This window comes from Gorilla gorilla, chromosome 16 (genome assembly GCF_029281585.2).
Source record: "Gorilla gorilla gorilla isolate KB3781 chromosome 16, NHGRI_mGorGor1-v2.1_pri, whole genome shotgun sequence".
In the NCBI taxonomy this organism is placed as follows: Eukaryota; Metazoa; Chordata; class Mammalia; order Primates; family Hominidae; genus Gorilla; species Gorilla gorilla.
This window is the reverse complement of record NC_073240.2, coordinates 65,608,274-65,636,085: the sequence shown is the minus strand read 5'-3', so window position 1 is coordinate 65,636,085 and position 27,812 is coordinate 65,608,274. Positions and strand designations below refer to the sequence as shown.

The 27,812-nt window shown below is 53.6% G+C and overlaps 1 protein-coding gene across 1 annotated transcript; it reads right to left on the bottom strand.

Moving 5' to 3' along the window:
* Nucleotides 1-1,616: 1,616 nt before the first annotated feature.
* Nucleotides 1,617-27,812, bottom strand: PLEKHO2 (pleckstrin homology domain containing O2). The gene is made up of 6 exons (XM_004056329.5): nucleotides 27,666-27,812; nucleotides 20,963-21,112; nucleotides 14,665-14,781; nucleotides 9,708-9,812; nucleotides 8,138-8,236; nucleotides 1,617-4,719 (listed from the first exon to the last, which is right to left on the bottom strand). The coding sequence occupies exons 1-6, from the start codon at nucleotides 27,675-27,677 to the stop codon at nucleotides 3,730-3,732; spliced, it is 1,473 nt and encodes a 490-aa protein (XP_004056377.4). The 5' UTR covers nucleotides 27,678-27,812; the 3' UTR covers nucleotides 1,617-3,729.

Sequence of the window (27,812 nt, the reverse complement as noted above, 5' to 3'; positions counted from 1 at the left end):
ATAGGAATATGAGCAATAAACTATTGTTATCAGTGTTAAATGTACTGATAACTGTACTACAGTTACATAAGAGAATATACTTATTTTTAGGAAATACACAGTGAAGTATTAAATATTTAAGGATAAGAAGCCATGATAACCAACTATCCAGTGATTCAGAAAAAAGTTATGGGCCAGGCGTGGTGGCTCATGCCTGTGATCCCAGCACTTTGGGAGGGCAAGGCAGGCGGATCACAAGGTCAGGAGTTCGAGACCAGCCTGGCCAACACAGTGAAACCCCGTCTCTACTAAAAATACAAAAATTATCAGGGCGTGGCGGTGTGTGCCTGCAGTCCCAGCTACTCCGGAGGCTGAAGCATGAGAACCGCTTGAACCTGGGAGGCAGAGGTTGTGGTGAGCTGAGATTGTGCCACACTGCACTCCAGCCTGGGCAACAAGAGCAAGACTCCATCTCAAAGAAAAAAATTATATGTATATGTGAAAAAGAGAAAGTGCTCAAAAGAGAAAACAGGTCAATCTTGCTAGAGTAAATGGGTGTTCTTTGTACTGTTCTTTTTTTGAGACAGATTCTTGCTCCATTGCCCAGGCTGGAGTGCAGAAGCATGATCTCAGCTCACTGCAACCTTCACCTCCCAGGTTCAAGCGATTCTCATGCTTCAGCCTCCGGAGTAGCTGGGATTACAGGCACGCGCCACCACGCCCGGCTGATTTTTGTATTTTTAGTAGAGATGGGATTTCACCAAGTTGGCCAGGCTGGTCTCGAACTCCTGACTTCAGGTGATCTGCCCACCTTGGCCTCCCAAAGTGCTGGGATTACAGACATGAGCTACCATACCATGGCCTTTGTACTATTCTTATTCCTGCAATTTTTCTCTAAGTTTAAAAGTATTTCCAAATGAAAAGTTTGGTTTTTGAAAAGTATTGTTCCTTGCGACACTTAGCCCGCAGCCGTAGAAACACTGGGGGTGGGGGTATATATCAGAAAGGCCTGAGTTTAGCAAGAACAGAATGCTGGACAAGGTGGCTCATGCCTGTAATCCCCTTTGGGAGGCTGAGGTGGGAAGATGGCTTGAGGCCAGTAGTTCGAGACCAGCCTGAGCAACATAGTAGGCCCACATCTCTAATAATAATAATAATAATATTAATAGGGTCCGGGCGTGGTGGCTCATGCCTGTAATCCCAGCACTTTGGGAGGCCGAGGTGGGTGGATCATGAGGTCAGCAGTTCGAGACCAGCCTGACCAACATGGTGAAACCCTGTCTCTACTAAAAAACGGGCTCCTGTAATCCCAGCGACTTGGGAGGCCGAGGCAGGAGACTCGCTTGAAACTGGAAGGCAGAGGTTGCAGTGAGCTGAGATTGAGCCACTGCACTCTAGCCTGGGCATTAAGAGCAAAACTCCATCTCAAAAATAATAATAATAATAATAATAATAATAATAATAATAATAAGCAATAATGGAGCCCAGGAGCAGGCAGTGTCCCAGCCCAGCTTATGGAATGGGGGCCCTAGTACCAAGTTTGGAGGACTGGTGATACCAATCACCAGCTGCTGTCTTGGAGAAGGGCAGCCCTGGAGCTGGCACCCACAACAACAAACAGGCTTGAGGCACTGAAGTTCCATAAAAATGGATTTATTGCCAAACTTTAAGAAAGGTGCTTCATAAGCAGAAGACACAGAATGCCACCCTCCTCAAGGAGGCAAGCACGGAATGCCACCTTCCTCAAGCACGCAAGCTAGGCAGGCCCTGCACGTTCTCACTCCTCTCCCAGAAGCCAGCTTCCTGCCTAGGGCCCAGCCTGCTAAAGGATGGAAATTAATAGCATTTGGTCACTTGAGGTGGCCCCAGAGCTACTTGCCTACCCACCAGGCCCCAGGGAGAGTGGCTGGGCCTAAACCTGTGACCTACATGCAGGGTCTCTGCACCCACAGACTCTGCCCTCAGTCCAGCTGCTGCAGTTAGCTACTTGACACAGGAGGGAACTGAGGCTCCAATTCCTGGCAGTAGGTGGCTTGGCTAAAGCCCCAGCCAGCCATGGCTGCTGGTGGGGGAAGGCTGTTCCTAAGGGAAGATGGCAGGGGATCACATGACTGGGCAAGTGATGTCCTTCTTGCTTTTGTCCTGGGGCAGATGGAGGGAAAGCCAGACTGTGGCATGGGGGCCCAGTTTGCACAAGGAGGCTGATGGGGGCTCCCGAACCAGTGCATTGCTGCTCACCTCTACTCCTGCCCCATGCAGCCCAGAGAAGACATCTGCCCCTCCTGATCCTTGACTACTACCTCAAGAACAAAGTGACAGTACAATAACGATAACGAAGGCATTGACCTGTGCAGCAGGCCTCAGTGGGGTTGGGGAACGGGGCAGAAAGGCCAGGGCATGTTGCTGTGACCCCCCCTTTCTCTCTTTCAGTAAACAAAAGTGCACATGCAGAAATCTGGGCAGGTCCTATCGGAAGCTGCTCTCACCCCAGAGGCCCCAGGGAGAGTGGCTGGACCTCAGGAGCCAGGGCCTCTACACCTACAGGCTCTGCCCTCAGTCCAGCTGCTGCAGCACGATGGAGACTGGATGTGCCCCTAGAGTCAGGGACAATGTGGGGGAGAGGCTGGGAGAGGACCAGGGTGCAGGGATGGACCAGGAAAGGGAAAGAAGAAAATGTCTCTTCTCCTAGAAAGTTACAGGAGAGCAGCCCATCTGGGGCTTGAAGGCAGGGAAGTGGCTTCGGATTCCAACATACCCCTATCAGCATTTGAAGAAATGACTGGGATACTGGACCTGTTTCGGCTGAGAAGGAACCACAGAGATCCAGATAAATCCCCATCTGAGGAGGCACAGAAGTTGGTGGGGATTCTCTTCTGAAGGCTGACATGATTATTACAAGTAAGTTTTTCTAATGTGGACATCAGGGCCACTCTGGGATCCACCTCTTCAGAAATATACAAGGCTGGACACTATCCAGGGGCAGAGACTAGACTAGGGGACCCCTTAAGTTCCTCTTCCACTCTTGAATCCTCCAGACCTAAGCCCTCCAATCACAGCTCACTGAGAGGAAGGGGCTGCAGAAAATGTCCTTGTTTTGCAAAAAAGGAAACAGGGCCAAAGAGAGAGAGGCCACACAGCTAATGTCCTCCTCACAAAGAGGCCTCTCATCTCCCTCAAGAGGCTCCAGCTGGGTCCTACGTTCCCCCCAACTGAGGGATGAACCTAGAGCCTGGACCCAAGGCCTCTGCAGCTACTCAGAATAGGTGGGAGGAGGGGCTAGCTTTGAGGCTGCCTTAGCCATGAGGCTCTTTGCCTAGGAATAGCTGGAGATGGGAGCTGCAGGGGGCTCAGCTGTGCTGTATTCAGAAGTCAGGAATGTAAACTACTGGGGATGGGGAACAGAGATGATGTCATTCTCAGAAACCCCAAGTGCTGCCCCCAAAGCCCTGGGGCAGTTTGGAACGACCACACAAACACATAGGTCCCAGCGTGTGTGCTCCCAGCCCCAGCCCCAGCCCAGAGGCCAGGCCAGATAGCCAGGCAGTAGCCCTGGGTGGCACCTGGCACCACTGGCCAGATCAGAGTAGGAAGGACGCCAGGAGTCTCTTCGGGTCATGGCCAAACCCTGACATGCCCAATGGCCCTCCTGCAGCCATTGCTGTAGAAGCAGAAGCACATTTCTCAGCAGGGCTGGGTCTTGATGGACTTGATGGATGGCCAGAAGTGATGGTGCCTCCGGCCCAGAAGGCCCTACGGTGCACTTCTCCTGTAGAGGGTCACCAGCTCCTTCCGCTTCTCCCTTAGCCCAGGTGCTTCCTGGCTCAGCTCTCCCAAATCTCTCATTTCCTGCAGGACCTGGGTGGCCTGCCTCAGCTGCTCCACAGCCTGGCTGAGCAATGTTTCGGCGCTAACAGGGGCCGGCTCACTGCCCAGCACCTTGTTCAACAGTTTCTCCGTCTGTTCCGAGGCCACCTTCACCTCCAGCTGGGCCCGATATAGCCGTTCCCTGGGCTGCAAGGGATGCCGCGGGCCTTCCCCAAGCAAGTCCCCAAGGGAGGAGCAGCGGGGATGGAACTGAGGTGGCAGGTCCCAGGGGGGCAGTGCTGTGGATGTTGTTGCATCCTTTGGAGGAGTTCCTGGGGTGCCCTCAGCCTGAGAGGGCTTGGCAGGCTCAGGACTGTCATCCATGCCATTCACTGAGACCTGCACTGTGCCTGGAGCAGGTGGCCCAGAAGCCTGCATCTCACCCATGGAGGCTTTCAGTTTCTCTGATAAGATCTTGGGTGGGGGTGTAGGGGGCTTCCCACCCTCCCTGGGGGCAGCCTCAGAAGTCTCAGAACAGGGTGCCTGGGACGGTTCTGCACTCTCTGCAGCAGGGGCCTCCTGGTGGCTGGGGTTCTCCCAGCTCACCTTCAGTTTGTCAGGCAGGACGCTGTTGGGAGGCTGATCAGAGCCACTGTCCTCCTCTGCTGGGGTCTCTGAGTCCTCTTGGCTCTCAGGGGAGACCTCAGAGCTTGCTGAGACAGGGGTTGGGGCTCTCTCCCCCACAGGGGTCTCCACCCTGTCACCAGGGCTGGTGGTCTCAGGTGCTAGGAAAGGCTTGGTAGGAGGCATGAGGGGCCGGGGTGTCTCCCGAGGTTGGGCTTCACTGACATGATTGCTGGGGGCAAACACTGGTGGCCCACTGTCCGGAACATCAAGATCCAGGCGCAGAAGACCGTCAGAAGCTGCACTGGCCACCTGGTGGGGGGGGATGGTATATGGGTGTCATCTTGGCTGACTAGCCATTGGGTCAGGTGTGCCCACTGACACGAGTTCTTACCCTCTCCCATCCAGGTTGTCCAGGCCCCCAGCTCCCCAGCCTCCCTCTGTCCTGGCTTCTGTGGCTACTTAATTAGAAGCTAAAGTGATTTCTTGATGAATCTTCCTCTCCTTTCCCTCACCACCAAAGAATTCCCTGTTTTGGAATCACAGGCCAGGAAAGTCACAGCCAGGGTCCTCTTGGAGCCCCAGGCTGGTTTCTGGGATACTGGACCTGGACTGGACTATACTAGCCTGGGTGGCAGGTGACAGAGTTCCAGCCCTGCATCTAACCCCTACCTAGCTGTATGGCCTTCAGAGGTTCCCTTCTCTGCAACCCACCTACCCATCACCATACCCAGGGTCCCCACAACCAGTTGGTCAGTCAGAGACAGGACCAGGACTCAAACATACTTCTTCCAGTTCATCTCAAGCTCACTGACTTCTGCTTGCCCTTCCTGGAGACCTCTGTTCCGTCTGCCAGCTTCTCTCCAGCCTTTGCCTGTCCAGCTGCTCGGCAGCCTGTGCCCACTCTCCTCATGTCATCAGATGTGGTCCCAGACCACAGCTGACTGCCAGAGAACAGCTGCACCAGAAGGCAGCTACCCACCCCCACCAGGCTCCAGGGACCAATAGGGATATCCAGCAGTCCCACAGTCATGAGACCCTCCCAGAGAGCCTCAGAGGCCCCAGCAGGGCTGGGCAGGAGGCCTTTCCCAAGTCCCTCAGATGGTGGGGGTCCTGGCTGGGATCCTTACTCTCCCCTGCCACCTTATTTTTCTTAAGAGATGGGGCTGGTTGGGTGCAGTGGCTCACGCCTGTAATCCCAGCACTTTGGGAGGCCGAGGCAGGCTGATCACCTGAGGTCGGGAGTTTGAGACCAGCCTGAGCAACATGGAAAAACTCCGTCTCTACTAAAAATACAAAATTAGCGGGATGTGGTGGCACATGCCTGTAATCCCAGCTACTCGGGAGGCTGAGGCAGGAGAATTGCTTGAACCCGGGAAGCGGAGGTTGCAGTGAGCCGAGATCATGCCATTGCACTCCAGCCTGGGCAACAAGAGCGAAGCTCCATCTCAAAAAAAAAAAAAAGGGGTCTCGCACTGTCACCCAAGCTGAGTGCAGTGGCATGGTCACAGCTCACTGCAGCCTCCAGAGTAGCTGGGACCACAGGCATGTGCCACGATGCCCATCTCCCTTTGTTGCTCTCACTCCCTTTTATACATACACAGGACCTGGCTGACATCAGGCACTGGGGACCACCAGAAAGTCACCCCTAACACACCACACACACAGCGCCTCCCTGAACTCTTCTGTGCAGAGGGCCTCTCCCTCCAAGGCTGGCCCTCCCTACATCCGTCCCCGGCCCCCATCAGGACACACGCACGCACGCACGCACGCACGCGCACACACACACACACACACACACTGCCTCCCTGAACTCTTCTGTGCAGAGGGCCTCTCCCTCCAAGGCTGGCCCTCCCTACATCCGTCCCCGGCCCCCATCAGGCATTCCTTTTCTCTGTGGCCACCTCAGTGCTCCCTCTGCAGGATCCTATCCCTCAGCTGACAGACAGGCACAGGCTGCTGCAACTCAAAAACAAACCTCCCATGACCTTGGGTCCCTCCCTCCGGCAAACCCAGCCCTGCACCCCGGGACAGCCCTAAATCGACTCCTTTTAGAAAATACGCTGCAAGGCCAGGCGCGGTGGCTCATGCCTGTAATCCCAGCACTTTGGGAGGCCAAAGTGGGCAGATCACGAGGTCTGGAGTTCAAGACCAGCCTGGCCAAGATGGTGAAACCTCGTCTCTACTAAAAATACAAAAATTAGCCGGGGGTGGTGGAGGGTGCCTGTAATCCCAGCTACTCGAGAGGCTGAGGCAGAGAACTTCTTGAACCCGGAAGGCGGAGGTTGCAGTGAGCTGAGATTGCACCCTGCACTCCAGCCTGGGTGACAGAGCGAGACTCAATCTCAAAAAAAAAAAAAAAAAAAGAGGTGGGGGGAGGGGGGAGGGATAGCATTAGGAGATATAACTAATGCTAAATGACGAGTTAATGGGTGCAGCACACCAGCATGGCACATGTATACATATGTAACTAACCTGCACATTGTGCACATGTACCCTAAAACTTAAAGTATAATAATAAAAAAAAGAAAAGAAAGAAAAGAAAAAGAAAATACGTTGTAAATGCCTTGTCCTTGGTCCTGCCCTTGTGACTTGCGGCTGCCAACCTGGCTGATGCCCACCAGGTCTTGTGCCCATCTCTCTCCAGATGTGGCACTTGCCTCTGGCTTCCTCTTTCTTGGCTCCCTGCTAGCTGACCTCCCTCCAGTCCCTAAATGTAGCACTTGCTGAGGTTCTTTCCTGGCCTCCAAAATCCTCCCCTGCAGCGTTAGCTCCACTGGTCTAAAAGAGGCTCCTCCCTTCCCCCCTCCCCGTTGCCCATACCCTCTCCAAATTCCCTGTGCCCAGGGCCTCCATGCTCCCAGTCTCCAGGCTTGGGGAACCTCAGACAACCTTCCCTTGGTCCAATCCCTGGACTCAATCACAAGCCCAGGTGGCTCTTGCTTCCTAATGTCCTCCCATCAACCCCTCCCTCTTCATCCCCTCCAGGGGCCTGGAAAGCCGCCTCCCCCACCTCCTTCCTGGCCCCTGCCTTTCCCTCTCTCAAACCAACCCATCCTACCCAGAGCCTCAAACTGACCTCTGAAACGCACTCTCCCTTCCTTGTCTCCAGCTTCTTCACCAAGGCCTCCACAATTTCCTCCCCACAACCCCCTTCTCAGACCCATCTCCCAGGCAAATGGAGCTGCTCCGCATACCTCAAACCCTCCCGCTGTGCCTCAGCTCACAGCACTCCCTCCACAGAGAATCCCCTGACTCCAAGTCCACCAAGTGAACCCCTCCCATCCTTCAAGGGTCAGCTAAAATGCCAGTGGCTCCTTGTGGTCCCTCCTGCCCTGACCTCCTAGAGCCTTCCTTCCTCCGCACAAAAATCAGACACAGCTTTGCATGGAGCAGTCTGTGGGATAGGCCTATTTTTCAGCTGGAAGCTGAGCTCTGAGGGGCAGGGACTGGCCTCATGGGCTTCAGTTTCCCTCTGGCACCAACTCTGGCTAAGGACAGATTCAACATTTGTGTGTGGATTGAACAAATGGAAAAGGCTACAGGCTCAAGGACGTCCATACGCTGAGCACGTGTAACACAGGTGCCCCATCACTTCCTGTCTACTCCTCAGGAAGCCCCAGCTCCAGGTGTCCTCAGGAAAAATGTGGCCCCAAGCCTGGCTGCCGCCCAGAGGAGCTGAGGTCCTAGGCTCAACTAACCCCAACATCCACACTGGGTAAGGCCCTACCTCCTTCAGGTGGACTCTCGTTGGTGGCCGGCGTCGCTGGCCCCCTCGCACCCGGTCCCGTGTCACATGCTCCAGGGCGCAGCTCTTGTCCACCTTTACCTGGAGGGAGGGGGAACCAGATCAGCCCCTGCCAAGCCTTGGGGAGTGTGGGAAGTAGCCAGGGTGGACCTGGCTCAGAGGCAGGGTCAGTGCCCCACCGCTGCCCTCTCTGGGAATCTCCCTGCCCTGGCCTCTGCTTCTCTGACTCTGCAATGCCCCTGGGGTCTCTTGCAAAGTCTGAGGCTCTCCCTCTCTGCAGCTGCCATTTGCCTCAGTCTTCCTGCCCAAATATGGGCCATCGGCCCTTGCCCCTGAGTATATCACAAATATATAAGCAGCCCTGAGGTGGCTTTGGGGCTTAGCTAGGAGAGAAGGTAGAAAGCAGCCTATGCTCCCCTGGTACCTGGTTTCTGGAAAAGGTCTGCCCTGGCCTCTGCCACCCTCCCAGGACCCCTGGAGACAGCCCAGGGAGAGAGCAGGGCCTCTGCCCCTTGAGTCTGGGAGCCTGGAGGGCAGCATCTTCTCTCTGAGGGTAACAGAAGGGGTCAGGATTGGCTGGGAAGTCTCAGAGTAAGAGTCACATGGGAGGTCCAGACTCAGAACCCTGGAGCAGCCTGGCCCTATGATGGGGAGTGGGGGCTCAGGCCCACATGTGACTCCAGCTGTCTCTGTCCCTCAGTGGAGGAGCGGACTGCAGGCTGAGGCCCAGCCCATGGCTCCTATGGCCTCCCCCAATATCTATGATATGTCCCATCATCCCTCTCCCGTGGAACGCGGACACTTTTCCCCTAGGTAGTGAAGGGCTGAGCATGACATGTAACACAGGACACGACATAGGAGCTATGGGCTGGGAGTCGGGGAACCTGGGTATTAAGAGGGGACTTGCTTGGGAAGATTTGCTCCTTGACATAATCCAAGGCATCACTGTAGGTGGCCCCCAGGTCCATTTTAGCCCAAATAACCAAAGATCCATGATGTCAAAGACAAATCTTCCTAGGAGATCCTGGCCCCATGGGATGCTCTGCCTGCCCCAAGCCAGATTGTGGCTACTGTTGCCACAGTCCCCAGTATAGCACAGGGGGCTGAGGTCTGCAGGGCTGAATGGTCATTGTAGACAGAGAGGGAGGCCCAGAGCTGAGAGCCAGCCTGCCCTCGACTTCATGGTCAAACTGAAAAGGGAGCTGTTGGCTCACTCTGCAGCACTCTCTGGCCTGGGCCCACCTGCTGCTTCCAGCTGAGGCCAGGCTTAGAAAGGATGCATGCTGCCACCAGTCTAGTTCCAGCCCACCACTTATCTGCTTTCCAGTTTAAGACAAGTTACTTAATTTCCTTAGGCCTCCATTTCATCTGTAAAACAAGGACAGCACCACCTACTATGAGGGGCTGTAGTGAGGACTATAGAAGGTAACAACAATGCCCCATAGCAGTGACATAATCAAGGGGTAGTCTGGGGTAAGGAGGGGCAGGGTCCTCTCCTAGATCACACGCAGTGGGAAAGGAGACACAGAGCTGTCCACAGACTGCATCGCACCTCATCAAAAGCCTTGTTTTTGCCTCGGTTAATCCCTTCATTGAGGGCTTTGATCCAGGATTCCTTCTCCTCCCCGGTGGGTGCCTGGAATTTGATGTCGCTGACCTGTGGGCAAGATGGATGGAGTAGATGGCAGATGTTTAACAAAGCTCACATTTGGCATCTTAAGGAGGCTTCCTAACCTAGATCCCAAAGTCAAACCAAAATGACCCCACAGTAAGTATGACACTGGGGCTTTGGGCCAGGAAAGGGAAAGATCTCACAGAGAAGCCCTCCCCACTGCCCACCAGCATGCAGCTGGGTCTAGATTCGAATCAGCCTGGCCTTGTGGAAAGAGCCCAGATCTGGTCCAGCTCCATGGGACTCCCCCAGGCCAGCTGCCTGGGCTCTGGGCTTCCGTTTACTCTGAAAAGTAGGAATAGCCCCAGTCTACATTCAAACCCACCCCACACCACCCATGAGTCCTTTCCCAATTCAGGTAGGAGCTCTGAGCTCCTGTTAGAATCAGAGGGTGGCTCAGAGAACCCTGACCCTGCCAGGCCCAGTGGCCAGACAGGAAATGAGAGGAAGGAGTGAGGTCATGGAAACTGAGGGGCTGCCTCACGCAGTGGACATGGCAGTAGGGCCTCTGAGCAGGACAGTCCACCACTTACAGGTGTCTGACCTCAGGCCTCAGTTTCTTCACCTGTAAAAGAGAATACCACCAGAACCTGCCTCATGGAGCCATGAAGATCATTTTTAAAATCATGTATCCAATTTGTACACCCATGCTCATAGCATTGTTCACAACAGCCAAAAGGTGGAAGCAACCTCAGTGTCCACTGACAGATGAATGGATAAGCAAAATGTGGTCCATACGTACAATGGATTATCAGCCAGCCTTAAAAAGGAAGAAAAATCTGACACATGCTACAACAGGGATGAACCTTGAAAACATTGTGCTAAGTGAAATAAGCTGGACACAAAAAGACAAAAACTGTACAATTCCACCTATATGAGGTACCCGGAGTTGTCAAAATCATAGAGACAGAGAGGAGAGTGGTGGTTGCCAGGGGCTGGGGAGAGGGGCAATGGGGCATTATTATTTAATGGGCATAGAGTTTTAGTTTTACACGATGGAGAGTTATGTGATGGATGGTGGTGATAGCTGTACAACACCATGAATGTATTTAATGCTGCTGAATTGTGCAATTTCAAACTGGAAAAGATGGTAAAATTTTTTTGACCACAGTTTTTTATTTTTTAATTGAGGGAAAAAAGATATATCTAAAGTACTAAATCTGGAGCTAGGCAGAGTGAATACTCAGTAATAGGAATTAGCACCATTGCCTTCCCTCTGGACAAAACAGTTTGTTTCCTCATCTGTAAGATGGGATAACACTGCCTACTACCAAGCAATGATGAGGAAATTAAACATGATTAAAAGCAGGGACTGGCACATAGTAGGTGCTCAGTAAATAGTTCTTGAATGAATGAGCCAAAAAATTAATGAACTGGCCCAAGTTTCCTTCCCTCACCGTTTTTGGACCACTGCCTACTCTCTGACCTCAAGATGCCCTAGTTCTTTGTTGGCGGTCGCCAGCTTGCCCATCCTCCACCCTGGTGTCAGATAGTACCTCCCCTCCCTCCACTCTCCAGTTATGTAACACCGAGGTCGGCCTGGCCCCCTCAGCATCCTCATTATATAATTTCCTCCTGGCTGCCACTGCCTCCTCCTCATGCAGGGCCCTGGGTCCCACCCCCACCATGCCAGGCACAGCCAAATGCTTATTTGCATGACCAGGGTAAATTTGATCCTGGAAGCAGATCTTCAGTTAAGTCAGAAACCCCAGGGCACCTTGGCAACTGCCTCAGCTCAGCCATCAGGACTGCTGGGGGCTCAGAGACAGACCACACTGCATCTGGGGTTGCTAAGGCCACCCAACTCTGTGACGGGACCTGCTAGAAAGGGAGTCTGGGGCCAGCCCTTCTACCCAGCTGCTCCTCCTATTCACAGGCTCAGAGCTGGTGTGACCCCTGCATGGTGCAGGATTTAGCATCCAGGGAGCTTGAAAAGTGTACAGCTGAACTCAGGAGCCAATGGAACAGGAGGAGGCCAGAGAAGAGCAGGCCTAGAAGTCAGATTACCAAGTTCTACTCGCTTCATTACTCTGGACCTCAAAGGGACAAGAACAGAACCACTGGACCCAGCCCAAACTGCAGCTCCTTCCCCACTGGCCCAGCCCACCTGAAGCAGGCTGCCTCGGCTCTCTTCTGCTCCCTTGTGAGAAGCAGAAATGGCCTCAGAGAAGACCTATTGTGCAAGCCAAAAGGATCCCACAGGAGAAGGAAGACAAGGTTAAACAGGACCCAGCTCCACCCTCCTAAGGAACCCTGTATCTGGCTGAACGAGCCAGGCATTCCACAAGGATGACCACAATAGAAACAATTAGAATACCAAGAAGTTACCAGCCTGGGCAACATAGTGAGACCCCATCTCTACAAAAAATATGAAAATTAGCCAGGCATGACGGTACGTGCCTGCAGTCCCGGCTACTCAGAAGCTGAGGTGGGAGGATCACCTGAGCCTAGGAGGCAGAAGTTGCAGCAAGCTGAGATGATGCCACTACACTCCAGCCTGGGTGACAGAGTGAGATCCTGTCTCAAAAAATAAGAATACCAAGAAGCTGTGCCTCTCCCCCCAAGCCATCCTGAAGGGCCACAGGCTGTACAGGTCCCTGCCCTGAGAACTTCCAAGAAGCCCCAGGGACACAGGCACTGCTAGGAGCTTAGATGCTAACAGGACTGGCCACAGACTAGGCCCACAAGGCCTGGGAAAAGGTTAAGGACAAAATGGCAGAGAGGAAAAAAGTGGGAGGGGAAGAGAGGAGGCAGGAAAGAGGAAAGGGCCAAGCTGGCTGAGACCAGCAGGGCAGCAAGGCCCAGCAGTGGCCACCCTGCTTCCTGGCAGCGTCTGCCTGTGACCTCATGGGCAGGGGTGTGGGGCTGGAGAAGCAGGGGGAGAGGGGCATGTAAGACATTGGAGTCTTTGTTTATTTGATTAGAGGGGAAAAAAGGCGGCCTCAGGACCAGACAGCCAGGGTCATATGACCTCCTGGCCGGCTGGAGGCCTCACTGAGGACGGGGAACACCCAGGCTGCTGAGAAAGGAGGGTGAGAGGATGTGGGAATGTGGTGCCCTGGGCCAGGTCCACCAACTGACCTCTGGAGAGCCCCAATCTGTGTGAGCTCCTGGGGTGGGGAGGGTCAGGGACCCTTGAGCTGGAACCAGGATGCACTGTTTCATCCGCAGCACCCACCACTTGCTCCACAGCCCCATCTCCTGTTCTCAGAGCCAGCCTAAATTCTTGTCCTGTTCTCAGAGCCAGCCTAAATTCTTGCAGGGTTGGGGGCTGGTAGGGAGGGTGTTGGCTGAAGCAGCTGAGAACACAGCTGCACAAACAGGCTTCTCTGAAGGTGATGTCCCACCCTGAGCTGAGCCAAGCCCACCTAGTCTATCACCAGCTGATTCTCAGAGCTGGGGAAGAGATGGCCCACAGAACAGCACAGGCAGAGGCCAGAGAGGCTAGGTCCCCCTCCACCCCACATCCACATAGCACACTAAGACACACACCCAGACACACGGCCAGGTGAGCACTCACCTGCATTAAAAAAAGATACACACACAAGGGCCAGACACACAGGTGGCAGATCTTCACACAGAACATACTTTGCATCTCATCTCTCTCAAACATACATACACATATACAGCGCCCACTCAGGAAGGAAGTGGGTCTCCAGGACAGGGTAGGGGCTCCAGGCCTTGAAAAGATTAAAATGTGACTCTTTTTGTCCTCAAAGAGCCCTAAGCAGCAGATGTCAAGTGAAACCTGGGCCCAGTCCCATGAGCCCTCATAACACTATAATTAGACCAGCCCCTACCCTGGGATACACTTCCAGCTCCCCAGTATCACAGCTCCACAGCCCCCTCCACTGCTATCTTGGTTGCTTCTGTGCCCCCACCCCCTGCACAGTAGGACAAAGGGTCAATGAGTAAAGCATTGTGGTCTTCAGGGTCTGCAGAGGACTGGGCTCCTATCCTCTAAAGCTGGGGGAGAAACAGAATGGCCTCCAGCAGGCCCAGACCAGACTTGCTCCCCAACCCCCAGCCTCTGTGACTCAGCCCTATTCTGCGAGGCTCCACATGACATGCAGAGGACAAGGCAAGGAATGGCCCAGCCGCAGATGGGTGCAAGCTGGCGAGAGGTGCTGTGCATGCCAGCCTCAAATCTGAACTCGCTCCTGACATCTGTGAAGCTACACCATGTGTCAACACCCACCAGACTCCCCGCCAGAGAAATGTGGTGCAAACAGCAAACTTCATCTGTACACACAGCATGTCCCAGGGAAAGACTCTCTCAAGCCAGGGACCTTCCCCAGCTACAGCCAAGAAAGGAAAGTGCAAGGGGAGGAAAGCTGGGGGGCTGCAGGCCTCCTAGTCCTGAGTCCAGGGTGGGCCCACCCACAAAGGCCTGGGATGAATGGAGGCCACACACTCCCCCTCTGCCCCAGGCTGCATCACGGTGTTGAGGCCTGGCAGGGTAGAGGCCTCAACCACAGCTCTCCTGCCTCAGCCCTGGGCCTCCCCCCAGGGTCTGGGGTACAGCCAAGTGCCCCACCTCCCAAAGGCTACTTTCCAACTACAGCCTGGGATGGAGGCCCTGGGCCTGCAAGAGGAAAAGGGGAGCAGAGATCTCTCAACAGAGCCCTAAGTGCATCTCTTATCAACTAGGGGCTTGGAAGATTCCGAGACAAAACGAGCAAAGGTCTGACCTATGGTGGCTGCTAGGGCTGAGCCTCAACCACACGCAACAGAAAACAGGCTTTTTCAAGGGGCCAGGCCTGCCTTAAACCTGCTTAGGCCTCCCAAGCCGACTCTGGGCTAGAGGGAGATGGGGCAGCAGCAGGCATCGCCCTACCTTGTTCCCTGGGGATCGCAGCAGGATAAAGCGGTGTTTCCGCTTGAGGAGGGCACGAAGGTCCTGGCACTTCTCATAGCTGCCCAGCTCCACAGTCTCCACACACTTCTGATCATCCTGGGGAGGGAGACAGAAGGGACATGAGCTGGTGACAGTCAGACCCACCACCACCCTCAACTACTCATGTCCCAGACCCTGATCCCACTCAGTGAGGACATCACTTGGTCAGAGGGAGGACCTCAGGCTGCCAATCAGTCACCAAGATGTGGTGTCCAGACCCTGGCAAGTGCATGCTGGCTGGAGGGATGCCCACAAGGCTCCCCATCCAGATGGGAGACGGGCACATAGCCCAGAGGCGCATATGTGCCTAAGGCCAGAGGAGGAAACAGAGGGGAAGCTAGAGAGGATAAGAAAAGGCTGTCTGGGGTCCAGCCATGCCCAGAGGCCAGGCAGAGATCTGTGGAAGAGACAGCCAGAAGAAGAATGCAGGATGCCACAAAATGGCAGGCAGGGAGTGGGATGGGGACGGGGGACAACAACGACTTTCCAGGAAGAGCCAGAGGGAAGTGTGAACAAGGCAAATTTGGGGCTACATGCCCTGCCTTCAGCACAGCCATCCTGAATTGTGCTCCTCACTCAGCATCACCCCCTGCGGAGCCCTGGCTTGGGAGAGCAGCACCTCATCCAAGGCTGCAGGCTACGTACAAGCAAGAGGCAAGGGCTCCTTGAAGCGCATCCCATCCCCACCCCACCACTCAGAGGCCTCATCATTAGGAGGGCCAGTGGCCAGAACAGTGCCCAGCCTCTTCCCGGCCATCTCTGGACACCAGCCAGGCTGTCTTCCTGCCCACCACTCCTGACATTTGAGTGTTTTCTCCACAGGCTCCACCCATCAGGTGCCTGTCCAGCAAGCTGCCTGGGAAAAGCTCCTCCCTCAGTGGTGGTCAACTGGTCCTCTTCCAGGGAAGACCCAACTGGAACAACTTCCTGGGTGTGGCACTCTGTCATCCAGGAGAGTCCAGGGAAGCAGAAGCAGATCCTTTGGTGGGGGAGGGTACACCACTCTGGGACGGGCCAAAAAGTTAAGGAAACCCTTGCTGATGTTTAACAGAAGAAACCTGACACTTAGTGAGCACTTCTGCATCCCTGAGTCTCTGAACCTCACAATAACCCTGAAAGCCTGCAGCCCCATATCTGCCTCATTTTAGAAGAATGAGGCCTGGAGGTGAAGGGATTTGCCCTAGGCACACAGACCCAAATATAAGGGGCAGGACCCCAACTCAAACCACAGCCTCTGACTCCCAGGCCAGGGCCCTTTCCAGCACAGCACACTCCTTCCAGTCACAGGCACTAGGTTGCTCTGCACGAGGGGTCCTCCAAGGGTGGGACCTAGGCCAGCAGCATTAGCACCACCTGAGAGCTTGTCAGAAATGCAAACTCCCGGCTGGGTGCGGTGGCTCACACCTGTAATCCCAGCACTTTGGGAGGCCGAGGCGGGCAGATCACGAGTTCAGGAGATCGAGACCATCCTGGCCAACACAGTGAAACCCCGTCTCTACTAAAAAAAATACAAAAAAAAATTAGCCGGGCGGTTAGCTGGGCGTGGTGGCGGGCACCTGTAGTCCCAGCTACTTGGGAGGCTGAGGCAGAAGAATGGCGTGAACCCAGGAGGCGGAGCTTGCAGTGAGCCAAGATCGCTCCACTGCACTCCAGCCTGGGCAACAGAGTGAGACTCTGTCTCAAAAAAAAAAAAGAAAAAGAAAAAGAAATGCAAACTCCCAGGCCTCATCCCCACTCAATCATTACACCTAAGGGAGTGGGCCTGGCAATCTGCGTTCTAACTAGCCCCCAGGGATTTTGATGGATGCAAATTTTTTTTGTTTTTTGTTTTTTTGAGACAGAGTCTCACTCTGTCGCTCAGGCTGGAGTGCAGTGGCATGATATCGGCTCACTGCAACCTCTGCCTCCTGGGTTCCTGCAATTCTCCGGCCTCAGCCCCCCGAGTAGCTGGGATTACAGGTGCCTACCACCACGCCCGGCTAATTTTTGTAGAGACATGGTTTCACCAGGTTGGCTAGGCTGGTCTCGAACTCTTGACCTCAAGTGATCCACCTGCCTCAGCCTCCCAAAGAGTTGGGATTACAAGCATGAGCCACCAAGCCGGGCCTGGATGCGAACAGTTAAGAACCACTGCTACCAGCCTGGCCAACATAATGAAACCCTGTCTCTACTAAAAATACAAAAATTAGCTGGGCATGGTGGCGTGAGCCTGTGGTCCCAGCTACTCAGGAGGCTGAGGCAGGAGAATCGCTTGAACCCAGGAGGCGGAGGCTGCAGAGAGCCGAGATAGCACCACTGCACTCCAGCCTGGGTGACAGAGGGCGACTCCTTCTCAAAAAAAAAGAACCACTGCTCTACATCAGAGGTTCTCAGCCTTGGTGGCACCTGGGAGCTTTTAAAAATCCCAATGCCCAGGCGACATCCCAGACCAATTATACCACAATCTCTTGGGGGGCAAGGCCCAGACCTCATGATATTTTAAAGCAGATGACTGTATATCTAATGCGGATAACTACTAATCGACTCTCTCGTCAGCCCCTCAGAGAAAGGGGAAGAGATGGCCAAGGCGGCCTTATCTCTCCCATCCAGGTTAAATCAAGTATCTTTTCTCATTTTTGCTTCCATCCATACATCCCTTTCCAATCTCTAGCCTCCAATACCTTCCAGATTCCTCAACTAAACAGATGGACCAGAAAAATCCTCTTGCTCTGAGAAACTCCCCTGCCCCCAACCACGAACCCCTGAACTTGAGGGCTCTCCATCCCATCATTTACTGCCAGGGGGATGCAAACATCTACAAAACACCTGCAAGATGCAGACACCCTATGAGGTGCTAGGAGCTGAGTCCTGCCACGGGAAAACACAGTCCTGACTCCCTGCTTGGCCATCTTTCTCTACCCCATTCTCTGTGTATCTATCTGCTCATCCTTCTGTTCCCCCAACTGCACCCTACAAGCAGCAGCCCTCAAGCAGAACATATGTAGGACCAGTTTTCTGAGAGCCTTGTCCAGATTGAGAACTCAGGAAGTCTCCTCCTCCCCGGGAATCTGGAGCAGGGAAACTGCCCGGGGAAGAATCCTTGCTTGAGAGAGAGCAGCTTACTTGCCCCGTGTCCACAGGCCTCCACTAACTGGACCGCCACTGGCCCGAATACACCCTCCTCTGCCTGGGAACAAAAAGTCCATCCACCTCTACCATTAAGCTCCCAACAGCTGCCTGTCCTGGGTCTCCTCTCCACCCCACCCCAAGACGCTGAATCATCCCAGCTCTTCTGCAGCTCAGAAAAACGGATAAACCAGCAGGCAATGGGTGAGGGAAGCATCTTTGGAATGTCAGCCTCTCTGACAGCAAAGAAACAGCCAAGAGCCATTTGCATTCGCCTAGTTCCTTACATCAGAAAGAGGAATTGAGCTAATAAGCATTTCTCAATTCCTACTCCAGGGCCAAGCTCCCCCACCCCTAAGTGCTAAGTTCCTGAAATTGCATTTACATTTTTAATAGCAATCTTTTTCAAAAAAGGGAAAAAAAGCATGATTTAGATTTTTCATGTTTGGGAGATGTGAAATCTTTCCTGCTTCCCAGCTGTGGCCAGATGCAGAGAGGCAGTTTAGGACAAGTCTGACAGTACCTGACAGGCTGACAGCTGAAGCCTGTCACTTAAATCTCATGGCAGCTGGCACTGGAAGAAGCTGTGACAACCCCCTTTATTGGAAAAAAGGTCCCCCTGCTGCCTCATTCTCAACTGTGGCACATCCTATTTTGGTGGGAGCAGCAGTAGAGAACATCTGGGGGTGCTGTCTACGCACCCTCATTCCCTTGCCCTCTTCCCACTGCTTCTCTGACACCCAAACAAACTCCATGAGCCAGCAACTCAGGTAGGTCAGACAAGGTGTTTCTCCGAGGCAGCTCCTTTAAACACTTTGGATCCAGGTTGCCTAATCTTTCTTGTCCTGGGACAACTGTGAATTTGCCAAGATAGCCTGAGGCAGGCTGGGAGAGGTGGATGAGGAAGAGGCAGGCTCCCCCTTCTGCCCCCAGGCCAATTCTTCCCCAGGTATTTCATTTGTCAAAGGCATATATTGCTACCCTGTTTTCAGTGGATGGGCCCTCTGATAGCCTCAACCACAGCACACAAATAGCATCTACAAGGAAAAACCACTTTTCTTCCTCAAGTCTTCACCTACATCTTAATTGACTCTTAGTTAACACGCAAGCTTAGCATCCTTGGTTGTCCAAATCCCAAGCCTGCTGAAATCAGAAGGGGAACAAGCATCTGAAGTGGGAAGAAGTGAGGGCTATTCGAGGCACAAGGACAGCAGAAGTTGCAACCAGCAGCTTGATGTTAAAGGAGAAAGAAAAGCTGAGAAGTACAGCCTCCTGCCAGTTCAAAACAGAGAGGCAATCTGCCTCTTTACCCCTGTGCATCTAGAGAACCCACTCTGCAGGTGGGTCTGACAGGTGATGACACTGAGCCACCAGGGAAAGATTTTATTTAGGCCAGAATCTTCTGCTGAAGAAAGCAGAGAATATTTAACATATTTTAGAGATTTTCTAGCAAAAATAAGTTTTGGAGTTTCCTTGCTGGCGTCTCTTGGTAGAAAGCATGCTGGACTTGCTTCTAGACCTAACTCCTCCATTCACTGGGAGATGCTGAACAGTCATCTTGTCACCTTGAGCCTCAGTATCCTCTTCTGTAAAAATCTAACATGATGACCACTCTCATGGGACTATTGCGATTTGTCATAGGGAGATATGTAAGAGCATATCTCCAAACAAGTACGAGTGCTACTTATTATTTTTTTGTTTTTTTGAGATGGAGTTTCACTCTTGTTGTCCAGGCTGGAGTGCAATGGCGTGATCTCGGCTCACTGCAACCTCCACCTCCCAGGTTCAAGTGATTCTCCTGCCTCAGCCTCCTGAGTAGCTGGCATTACGGACATGCACCACTACACCCGGCTAATTTTGTATTTTTAGTAGAGATGGGGTTTCTCCACGTTGGTCAGGCTGGTCTCGAACTCATAACCTCAGGTGATCCGCCTACCTCGGCCTCCCAAAGTGCTGAGATTATAGGTGTAAGCCACCACACCCGGCCTGCTAATTATTATTTCTACTACCACCGCTGAATGGAGCAGGCTTCAGTTTTCTGTAACATTCACTCATATGGAACCTAGCCCAGGGACAGGAAAAGACTTGCACACTAGATGCACATACAGTTCAAAGAACTCTCGGCTGGGCACGCAGGCTCACGCCTGTAATCCCAGCACTTTGGGAGGCGGAGGTGGGTGGATCACCTGAGGTCAGGAGTTCGAGACCAGCCTGGCCAACAGGGTGAAACTCTGTCTCTACTAAAAATACAAAATTAGCCGGGTGTGGTAGCTGACGCATGTGATCCCAGCTACTTGGGAGGCTGAGGCAGGAGAATTGCTTGAACCTGGGAGGCGGCAGTTGCAGTGAGCTGAGATCGTGCCATTGCACTCCAGCCTAGGCAACAAGAACGAAACTCCATCTCAAAAAAAAAAAAAGAGGGCCAGGCGTGGTGGCTCACACCTATAATCCCAGCACTTTGGGAGGCCAAGGTGGGTGGATCACGAGGTCAAGAGATTGAGACTCTCCTGGCCAACATGGTGAAACCCCGTCTCTACTAAAATACAAAAAATTAGTTGGGCATGGTGGTGCGTGCCTGTAATCCCAGCTACTCCGGAGGCTGAGGCAGGAGAATTGCTTGAACCAGGACCCAGGAGATAGAGGTTGCAGTAAGCTGAGATCGCACCACTGCACACTAGCCTGGGCTGCAGAGCGAGACTCTTTCTCAAAAACAAAAAATAGCTGGGCATGGTGACATGCATGCCTATAGTCCCAGCTACTCAGGAGGCTGAGACAGAGGAATTGCTTGAACCTCTGCAATTCCGAGTTGCACTGCAACTCGGAGGTTGCAGTGATCCGAGATCTTGCCACTGCACTCCAGCCTGGTGACAGAGCAAGACTCCATCACCAAAAAAAAAAGAATTAAGTTTAAAAAAATAAGAAAAGAACTCTCATCTAGAAACCCTAGATTTGTCCTCGGAGGTATTATCCCCATATACAGAGACCCAAGAGAGGATTAGGTACTCGTTCAAGGTTGCACAGCATGGCAAAAGTAGAGCAGATCTTCTGGCCCCAGGGTCCTCCTACTAACTTGAATGCCCTCACTTTGCCCCTGTCCCAGAACTCCCAATCTCAGGGCCAAGCAGGTCCTCACCTCATTCTCATAGACGAGCAGCTGGGCATGGCAGAGGAGCAGATATCGGTCTTTCCAGAAACCCAGGAGGCCCCCACTGCTCTTCTTGATCCAGCCAGCCTTGTCCACCATCTGTGCTCCCCGAGGTTTCTCATTGGCTTCCTTCACACCCTGTAACACAGCACCAGTTCATACCATGAGGGTTGCTACCATGGGGTCACAGGTCACAGGTTCATAGGTCACACAAGGGATGTGTCCCTAGGCTAAGTACCTAATGACATCATCCTATGTGAGCTTCCCCACAACCCCCAAGGCAGATATTCCTAACCCAGGATCAGAGCTAATAACAACACTAATAATAGCAGCAGCCACTTTACTCTGAGCCACTGTATAACATTTGATACACATAGTGTCATTTCACTCTTACAACTCTCCTCCAAGATGGTAGCCTCATTATCCACGTCATAGTAAACTAAAGCTCAGAATGGAGGATGACTCGACAGAGTGGCAAACCACTGATAGAGGACAGAGCCAGAATTCAAAGCAGGTCTCTCTGACCCCATGTTTTTCCCACTCCACCATTCTGCTTCCATGTGTTCATTCAATCAGTCAACAAATGTACTGAGTGCTTACAACATCACAGGAGAATAAAAGTAAGGCAGTCTCTGTCCTCAGAGCTCACAGCGCGGGAAAATAGGAGCTGAACAAATAAATACCCAGGCATACCCATCAACCTGTGTGAAATGCTATACAGGAAACACACAAAGGGCAGCAAGAGGACAGTGGGGGACCCAATTCAGGTTGGGGTGGCCCAGGAAGGCCACCCAGAACAAAGATTGGAAGGACAGGCAGGCTGAGTGGCAATCTGCCTCTCTACCGCTATGCTTCTAGAGAACCCACTCTGCAGCCCCTTCCGCTTCCCACCCAAAGCAGGAGGCTCCTCTCCCCTCCTCCCCACTCCAGGCAAGGACCTTAGGGTGGCCACCACATCTGGTGAGGGTTCCAAGGACTCTGTCTTTGACCACAGGCTGGCACAGGAGTTAAATTCAAGCCCTTCTCTTGGACTTGGGTAGACACCCTGGAGCCTTGGGGCCAGCTACTGACATCTTGTGCCTCATTGATTGCCTGCTTGGGTGGCTGGGTGCCAGATACATGCCTACCAAATAAGGTTGGGGTCAGATCCACTTCTGGGTCCCCAGCACCCAGCCCTGTTCTTTTACACATAATGGGTGCTCAAGAGGTACGTGTGAAATGAAAATAAAAATACACACCCTTTGCTAACCACTTTGCTTCACTGATAGGTACCCAGAGTCGTGAGTGTGAAGTGGGGGGTGAAGGAGAGGGGATCAAGAATGTGTCAGAATCTAGAGGCTGCTAGAAGGAAATTAGCATGGACTAATTTTGACTACGTTATAATTTACATAAAATTCAAAAAAGGGGCCCCAGTTAAAAGAGGTGTGCCTCTCCCCAGGGATATCCTGTGGCCACAGCTGCCTTTGGAAGAACAAGCCCAGACAGATGTAAGCGTGGTACACTGTCAGGAGCTGGGAAGACCTGGCTTCCCTGGTCTCTGTCATGGCAGGGGAACCCCCGCCTGGTTCTCACTGTGGGCCCCCACCCCCTTTTGAACTGCGCATTCTAGTGGTGGGGAATCTGGGCTTAGAAGCTGCAGTCATGCAGACTGAAGCAAACCACTTAACCTCTCTGAGCCTCAGTTTCTTCATCTGTGAAATGCAGCTACTAACAGCAGAAGTTGTAAGGAATCCACCTCCACGAGGGCAGGATTTTTGTTTTGTTCACTCCTGTACCCTCAGTTCCTAGACAGTGACTGGCACATAGTAAGTGTTCAATAAACATTTGTTGCTGAATAAAGACAAAGCATATAGAGCAGTTCCCAGGATGCCCTAAACCTAGTAAACGGCAGCTGTCATTATTGTTACTATTGTCATTGCCATCCTCTCTGGCTCTCAGGGACCCTCTCCCTGGGCCCAGATCCCAAGTCAGGACAAGCCCTTTCTGGTCTATAGCTGCTGGCCTCAGATCTCCAGGAGCTCCAGGAATGTGGGGTCCCACCTTGGGGTCTCTCCCTAACTTGTAGATGGCAAGAGAAATGGGGAAGTGGGGTGGTCCAAATGATCTTCCCAGGGTCTTCTTCTACAGGCATGGTGGCTCACGCCTGTAATCCCAGCACTTTGGGCCGAGACGGGCAGATCATTTGAGGTCAGGAGTTTGAGATCAGTCTGGCCAACATGGGGAAACCCCATCTCTACTAAAAATACAAAAAACAGCCGGGTGGTGGTGGCACACGCCTGTAATCCCAGCTACTCAGGAGGCTGAGGCAGGAGAATCGCTTGAGCCAGGAAGGCGGAGGTTGTGGTGAGCCGAGATTGCACCACTGGACTCTTGTATGGTTAACAGGATGAGGCCCTGTCTCCGAAAAAAAAAAAAAGGTCTTCCCGGATATAGGAACAAGGAAGTAGAAGGCTGGCCGATTACGAGCCACCCTGTCCAGGAGAAGAGGGATTTCAGCACCCTTTGACAAGAAGGGAAAGGCTCTCCCATTCCATCATGCACTCAACTCCCATTCCCCACATCACCACTGACACCCCCAGGGCCCTAACACTACTTCAGCGAGCCCTGCAGGCTGTCACAGGCCCAGGGCTAGAAGGGAAGAACAGGGAAATGGGAAACCCCACCCCTACATTTCACACTGACAACCCTTCTACTGCAACGGCAACAGCAAGGACAGCACCACCAGCCCCTGCCAGGCCTTCCACCTGATGGGCAGACTCTTGGTTTCTCTTAAACAAGGCAGTGAGGTCTGTGGAGTGTGAAGCTGTTGCCCAGCCACCCACCTCTGAACTCCAAGCTCGCCTCTTGCTTTCAGGGGACCCACCCTCCACCCCAAGGGATCTCACACCCCTTTCTAAACTCTCTCCACTCATTACCTCTCCTGAAAACTTTCTACCCTCTGGAAGCTCCCTAGGGCCACAGCTGGAACTTGTGCCTAGATCACTGTCACTTCTGGGCTGGTGTAGCCCAGAGAATACCGTGACTGGATTACCTACAGAAACAAGTCCAGGTCCTTGAAGAATGAATGGGACCAGGGCAGGACTAGGCGAAACAGCACTTTGGTATGGAGAAGGGGACAACTGAAGGGCTACAGATGGTGTGAACCACAGCCCAGCCACAGAAACAGCCACCCAGGGGAGGACTGGCTGGAGGCCAGAGTCCTAGTTGCCTCCACCCAGCCCCCTCCCCTGCCCCTCAGACACCCTCCCTCCAGGGGGGCCTGGCTATGCCCCAGTAAGTTTTAATAAGGGGCCCCTCCCCTTGGCAGGGTTCACAGGGGAGGTTTTGTCCTGCTCAGCCCAGTTTCTCGGCCTCCTCTCCTCACTGAGCAGCTGACCGCTGTTCTTCCTGTTTTGCCCTCTCCCCTCCCATCCCTCCTCATCCAGGCCCTTTCCTGCCCACTGTGAGCAGCTCCTGAGGCAACCCTAGGCACCAGGATCACTCATTAAAAAAAAAAAAAAAAAAAAGAAGCCAGGTCACCTCAACTCTGTACACAGAAGGGGACAGATGGAACCACAACACAGGTTACGAGAGACAGAGACTAGAAGAAACTTGGTTGGCACCTCACATCCCAGGAAGCTTATGACAACCTTTGCTCTTTGACAAAACCCAGTGATGTTCTGACCCAACTCTACTAAGAATCCACCGTGTCAGAGTCCTGTGCCGGGGCATTGAGAGAGAGGAAGCACAGGCTCTGCCCCAGGGCAACTTACAGTCTGAGGTCGGTAACAGAGACCCGGTATAAGATAAGTCCCCTGTCTGGTGGGGAGCGGGTAATCTCCTGCTTGAGAGGCTCCAGCCTATTGGCAGAGACATAGCACTTAACCAGAGGGACGCACCAGTCCTAGCTCTCTGATGAGGTAAGGGCTTGGGGTTCGTTTGGGAGACCCCTGCAGAAGGCAGGGTTTGGGGAGGGCTCTGAGCAGGGGAAGAGACACACGCCTTGGTCCAGAGAAGGCAAGGCACGAAAGGTTATCAAAGCCCCTGCCCCCTCAACCCCTTTACTATAGAAAGAGAAAGTACAGCCCAGAAAGGGCAAGAGATTACTCCGTGGGACAGAAACGGTACTGGGACAGGACACTGCCCTGCTTGTCTCTAGATGGTGAGGGCAAGTGGAGAGCCTAGAAGCCAGGGAAAGGCATGACTGCTGGCAGAGGACAGAGCCCCAGAGTACAGAAGGGAAAGCCTAGGTCCAGGATTTCCACCCTTACTCCAATGGCAGCAATAATACCCCCACTGATATTCGCAGTTTTCTCAGCTTTTGAATATACATCATCACATTGCTCGATCACCCACCCTTTTCCTTTTACAAATGAGGAACCGAGGCCAGGAGCACAGAGGTGGGCAGATGCCCAGTGCCCAGACCAGCATCTCCTCCCCAAGTCTCAGCCTCACAAGAGCTACCAGCCTGCCCGTTGCACAGAGGAGGTCACTGAGGCTGAGGGACCTTGGCCCAGGGTGGCTGGGCACAGGGAGGAAGCTGAAAGCTAGCAGGAGGGCTGAAAGCAGCCATGTGAAAGAGATGATGAAGATGGCCTGGGATCATGGGGCAGAGCATGTGGCTATGACCTAAGAGGTGTTTTAGAGAAACAAAGATGGGCACTGAGGCCTAGTGCAACAAGCGGAAGCTACTGGGAGAAGTGGGAGGAAAGCAGAGTTAGGGATGCCAAAGGGGAGTAGGGAAAGGAAGCCCCTGATGTGGGGGTGAGGCTTGCAGGGGCTTGGGTAAAGTGGACAAGAACTTAGATGGCCCAGGTATTTAGAGAGCTTTGGGCATCTAGGAGTCAGAAAGTGGCAATATAGGCTGGGTGCAATAGCTCATGCCTGTAACCCCAACACTTTGGGAGGCCGAGGCAGGCGGATCACCTGAGGTCAGGAGTTCGAGACCAGCCTGACCAACATGGAGAAACCCCATGTCTACTAAAAATACAAAATTAGCCAGGTGTGGTGGTGCATGCCTGTAATCCCAGCTATTCAGGAGGCTGAGGCAGGAGAATTGCTTGAACCCAGGAGGTGGCGGTTGCGGTGAGCCAATATCTCGCCACTGCACTCCAGCCTGGGCAACAACAGCGAAACTCCGTCTCAAAAAAAAAAATAGAAAAGAAAGTGACAATGTGAGAGACTCAGGACCAAGGGTGTACAGAGCTGAGCCGGGCCCAGGAGGTGTCCGGAGAACTTCCCTTAATTAGGGGCCAGAGCAGATCAGGAGATGGAGTAATCCTGACCCACATCCTCTGGGAGCAGGGGAGGGGCCCTGGCCAGAGAGCCCAGCCTTTGCAGCAGGGGCCTGGGGCGGGCAGATGGCAGCCCCACCTAACAGCAAGAAAGAAACCGCAGCAAATCACAGAGGCCTGACTTTGCCCCCTACCTTCACCCACTGAGAGAACAGGCCACTGTCAGGCCAGGAGTATGAGGAGGACAGGCACTATATTTTGTAGAAGAGGAAATGAAGGCTGAGAGGGGAAGTGACTTATCTACCATCCCACAGAAAGGCAGGGCCTGGCCTAGAGGGAGCCCTGACGGACCACTAGCTGCTCCTATCCATGGCCCCGGGAAAGTGGGAGGTGGGCACTGAAAGGACACAGGCAGTCCGGTCCACTCAGGGCTTCCCGGCTGGCCAGGGTTCCCCCAAGGCAGAGAACTTCATCTTTCCTCCCCATCCAAGGAGGCAAAGACATGCCCTTTCCCTTGGGCTGAGAGGGGCTGAAGCTGGGACCCCCTCAGGGGATAAGAAACAAATTCACCTTCCTCTAGACCCAACAGGCCCCTCATTTTAACTTAATCATTCCACAGGCATATATTAAGTGCTTGCTGCGTGCTGGACCCTCGGATAAAGGGGCTGCCGGCAGAACTGAGTTTGCAAGTAAAGGGCAGGGGCAGGGGCAAGACCCAATCCCAGGCCAAGAGTGTTCTGAGTGGTTAGAAGGAGGCTCCAGGGACACAGTTGGTCCAGCCCTCGGGTGGGGAAGGCAGGGACTAAGATCAGACCCTAGGTGGGCCGGACTCCCGATTCCTTCCCTACAGCTGCTCAGATGGATGTGGAGCGGGGAGAGAGTGGGGGAAAAGATACAGAGACTTATACAAGGGAGAAAAAAGCAACTTCTCCAATCCTCCTGCCACCAAAGCATGGTCACATCCTTGAGACAGGAACCCCCCCCCCCACACACACACACAGTCAGGATCCGATCCTTGAGACAGGAACCCCCCAACACACATACACGCACACACACACACACACAGTCAGGATCCGACACACACACACACACACACACACACACACACACACACACACACACACACACACAGAGTCAGGATCCGACCACGGTAATCGGGGTTCGAGCCCAGTCACCCAGGCCACTTTCAGCAAGTCATCAAACTCGCTGGAGTCTCAGTCTCCTGGTCAATCCAATGGGAACAGTAACAACCACGACGCCCAACTGGTGAGAAAGTCAGCGAGAATGAAGGAGGACGCGGTCTGCGAAGTCCCCGATATGGATCCAGCCCCTCGCCCCTGCCCCATTTGCCCAGGCTCTTCCTGAGGTGAGACTGGCGGGAGTGGGGCGGGCAGGAACGAGGGCCTGAGCCCAGGACCGCAATCCCCGTGAGGGGCTCGAGGACCCCAGCCCAACGCCCCGCCGGGCCCCACCCTGACCTCCTCCTCCATGGCGAGTCCGCCGAGGTCCCGCCGCTCCGCCACTCGCTTCCAGCGCCGCGCGGGCTCTGCCACCGCGTCTACGCCCGGCCAGGCTGCGACTCTCCGCGTTCTGTCCCGCCGGCTGCCGGGGGCCCAAGAAACTTC

What these genes read in the sequence shown, in the direction of transcription:
- PLEKHO2 (XM_004056329.5), bottom strand. An exon ending in TGCTCGTCTATGAGAATGAG is followed by an intron (nt 14,782 to 20,962) that starts GTGAGGACCTGC and finishes CTCCCTCCCCAG; the next exon opens with GATGATCAGAAGTGTGTGGA. An exon ending in CGAGAGTCCACCTGAAGGAG is followed by an intron (nt 4,720 to 8,137) that starts GTAGGGCCTTAC and finishes CCCCCCCACCAG; the next exon opens with GTGGCCAGTGCAGCTTCTGA.